Source organism: Mastomys coucha, chromosome X, assembly GCF_008632895.1.
Source record: "Mastomys coucha isolate ucsf_1 chromosome X, UCSF_Mcou_1, whole genome shotgun sequence".
Classification (NCBI taxonomy): Eukaryota; Metazoa; Chordata; class Mammalia; order Rodentia; family Muridae; genus Mastomys; species Mastomys coucha.
Genome location: NC_045030.1, coordinates 41,928,876 through 41,932,864, shown reverse-complemented (window position 1 = coordinate 41,932,864; position 3,989 = coordinate 41,928,876). Strand labels below are relative to the sequence as shown.

At 39.7% G+C, this 3,989-nt stretch overlaps 1 protein-coding gene across 1 annotated transcript in view; it reads left to right on the top strand.

Annotated features, from left to right (window-relative positions):
• The first annotated feature begins 657 nt into the window (after nt 1-657).
• The window catches only part of CXHXorf56 (chromosome X CXorf56 homolog), an 8,339-nt gene continuing 5,007 nt past the window's right edge, over nt 658-3,989 (top strand). The window contains exons 1-2 of the mRNA XM_031350508.1: nt 658-755; nt 3,319-3,457. Coding sequence (XP_031206368.1) covers nt 673-755; nt 3,319-3,457 — 222 coding nt within the window. The 5' untranslated portion in view covers nt 658-672. The remainder of the gene's footprint in view (nt 756-3,318; nt 3,458-3,989) is intronic.

The following is a 3,989-nucleotide window of genomic DNA, read 5'->3' as shown; positions in this document are numbered from 1 at the left end:
GATGTATGTGCACATGTAGAGTCTAGAGCCAAATGTTGGGGTGTCTCCTTCTGTTACCCTGCAGTTTATTCCCTTGAGACAGTATCTCTCAATCAACTAGAGCTTTGCCGTTTCAGCTAGGCTGGCTGGCCAGTGATCTCTCCAGATCAGCCTAGCTTGAGTCCCACAACGCTGGGGTTATAGACATATATAGTCATGCCTGGCTTTTTATGTGGCTGCTGGGGATTTTACCTTTGGTCCTGGTTCTGGCAGAGCAAGCATTCTTATTCACTGAGTCCTCTCCCCAGCCTCTGACACAACCTTTGTCTAATGTTTCTCTCTCCATGGTTGGTGGAATCCAGAGATTCAGAAATCATGGATGTAAAAGGCTGCCTATATAATTGTTTGCGGCTATATTGTGGTTAGTATTGTTGATACTATAAGTCTAATCACTTGGGACTGTTTATATTGCTACCCCTTTGTCTGCTCAGTTAGCATGGTACCTGACCCCTTTAGTTGCCCAGTACATGCTTGTGAAAGAAGGACTGCATGCTAGAGTTATGTAATAATTTAATACATGCTTAACTAGCCAGTTTATCTATACAATGAAGAGCTTCTGAACTTTGAGCATGAATTATGGTAAGTGATGAATAAGCAGAAGAAATGAGCTAGGAGGTGAATCAGTTATGAGATATGCTCTTAACTTTTCCTTTTAACTTCCATTTTCTGTACAGGCCTGAGGGCATTGAACGTCAATACAGGAAAAAGTGTGCAAAGTAAGTAACACCAGTGTGGGGTTTTCTGGTCATAGGTAAGGCATGATGTGTTAGAAAAATAAGTCTTGGGGCTGGTGAGATGGCTCAGTGGGTAAGAGCACTGACTGCTTTACTGAAGGTCCTGAGTTCAAATCCCAGCAACCACATGGTGGCTCACAACCATCCATAATGAGGTCTAATGCCCTCTTCTGGTGCATCTGAAAACAGCTACAGTGTACTTACATATAAAAATAAATAAATCTTTTTTAAAAAAAAAAAAGAAAGAAAAAGAAGTCTCTCTTTGGCGTCTGTAATCTCAAAGGCCTTTAAACCAAATGCTAATATCTTTCCCAAAGATGCCAATTAAATTCCATCCCTGACCGCCAGCTGATTATAAAAGTGAGAAAAATGAGAGCCTTTTTTTCCCTTTGGGAACAGGGTCGTGCTATGCAGTTCAGGCTAGCCTTGAGCGTTTGGGCATTTGCCCCAGCCTCCCAGCTACTGGGACTATAGGCATGGGCCACCACACCAGGCAAAAACTTAAGGTTGTTTGTTTGTTTTGTTTCTTTTGTTTCCAGACCGGGTTTCATTGTATGTAGCCCTGGCAGTCCTGGAACTCACTCTGGGATTAAAAGCAAAACACTTAGTTTTTAACAGTACAATTTGAGAGAGTAAGATTAAATATGTCTGCAATAAAATTTACCCATTTAAATATTCAATTTGATGGGTTTTGACAGAAAAACTACAGTTAAATAATGCTACCACCATCATGATAGAAGACCTTTGCAGCAGTCCACATGTCCTTTGCAGCCAGTCTCCTCCGTTCACCCTTCCCTGGTAGTCAGTGCTTTGTACCCTGTGCTCTGGCCTTTCCTAATGTTTTAGGAAAAATCTATAATAAGTTTCCTACTACATACAAATGCATGTCTTTTATACTTGGTCTGTTTTTCTCTTTCCTCCCTGTTCCTGTTTCCCTCTGCTCTTCTCCCACTCCCTGCCTGCCCACCTGCCTTTCCACATGCCCTTCCTTCCTTTCTTCCTCCCTCCCTCCCTCCCTCCCTTCCTTCCTTCCCTCCTTCCTTCCATACATGTGGAGATCTAAAGACAGCTTGCAGAAGGTTCTCTGCTTTTGCATGTGGGTGTTGGGGATCAAACTCGGGTTGTTAGGCTTGGCAATAGGCTCCTTTAACTACTCAGCCTCTCATTGACCTCTATATCTAGTTTTTCTGTTTGATGTTTTAGGGATTGATCCGAATTGCTGTGAGATCATTTGTTTCTCATTATTGCTGTGTATACTATCCTGTCAGTTGATTTACTTATTCACAGTGCTCTTTATTTTTGAGTATTCCATGTTATCACTTTGTTTGCCCATTTACAGCGAATTTGAGTTGCTTCTAGTTTTAGCTATTACCAGTAATGTTGCTCTGAGTATTCTAGATAGGTCTTATTGTAGGAGATGTATAGTATAGATGGAGTAGAATTGGCTGGGTTATAACAGAAAATGTGACAATATAATTTAGTTCCACCTTCATGTATATAATGTAATATGTAGACTGAAAAGCTAAGAATCTTAAAGGATGTTTTTTTTTATTAACAAAGTTATAACTTTATTAAAGTATAAATAACATATACAATTATACTTATATACATATATGTAATTTTTGTCTCTTTCCCCATAGCTTTTAAAATATCATTAATTATCTTACATTCTAAAGGATGTTTTTTAAAACAAAATTTCCAGGTTTAGGCTATTAATAGTAAGACTATTGGTGATTTCAATTTTTGTTGTTGTTTTGAGTCAGGGTAGTTCTGGCTGTCTTAGAACTTACTGTGTAGACCAGCCTGGCCTTGAGCTCACAGAAATCCACCAGCCTTTGCCTCCCAAGTACTAGTGTTAAAGGCCAGCCACTATGCCTGGCATTTGAGTTTAATCTTGGTGTAAGGATAATTGTGTTGACTCTCAGAAGACTCAGAATAGGAGCACTGAATGAAGCAGAGGAAAATAAGTTGAAGACAGGAAGGCATTTGAGAAGCTAGCCATACTGGATGGATGAAGCTAGTTTTTATCATATCTTATAGGTCTACTTCTTAGCTCAGCATAATGGTCAGCCAGAGAAAGTGGCAGTTGTACAAACAAGATTTGATTTGCAAACACTGCAGTGACATCTGTCCATTTCTCTTGATGCTGTGAGATGAAATAGCAAAGGGGACAGAATGCCCGAACCAGTGTTAAAGCGCCTGAGAAGAATGGTAGCAGTTTTTTACTATAAAGCCAATAGCAGCATTAGCTAGCATTTCTCAAACTTTGTTTAATGTCAATATATACATATGATACAGATGAAAATAGCAAAGTCTTGGGCCTCACACGTCCCTGTATTTGCCAAACCAGAATATTCTGGTCGAGACCTAGGAATCTGATCCGAAATTTCAACATGCACCCTAATTAATTCTTATCAAGTTCTTTTGGGGAAAAGTAAACATTTTCTCCCACAAACAAAACTATTCTCAGAAACTGAGTCTACTTTTGCAAGCATTAAGGATGTAGAATTAGAGGCCTCCCAGAGATTCACTCTGCCATTTGCAGGTGTGGATTGCCGCTCTTCTACCAGTCCCAGCCGAAGAATGCTCCTGTGACCTTCATTGTGGATGGAGCAGTAGTGAAATTTGGCCAAGGCTTTGGGAAAACCAATATATATACTCAGAAACAAGAGCCTCCTAAGAAGGTAATTATCATCAAAGGGCACAGACGGCTTAAGATAGCTACACATTTTGCCCCAAATTTAATTAGTGCTGGGGATCAAATCCAGGACTTTTGCATGTTAGGCGAGCATCACTGACCTGTAGCAGCACCCCCCCACCCCACCCCCAGTTTTTAAAATATGGTATAATACCTGAGAAACTTGCATTTGTTGATGAAATATTTATGAAGAAATTGCCATTTTTGTGTACAAGTAGATGTTATAGGACTCTGATGTTTATTATTTGCTTTATATACAGTAGTTTTGTAACCTTAGACATTGTATAATTTTTATTCTCCTTTTCAGTTTTCTTTTTCTTTTTAGAGTGGAACAACTAAATCCTCAATAAATTAGACTGATTTTTAAATATATGTTTTAAAACCCTTAATAGTGGGCCAGAGAGATGGCTCAGTCATTAAAGGCTAGGCTCACAACTAGAAATATGTGAGTTTGGTTCCCAGCACCCATGGCTGTCTCTTTAGCCACCTTTTGCATGGTGGTGGTGGTGGTGGTGGTG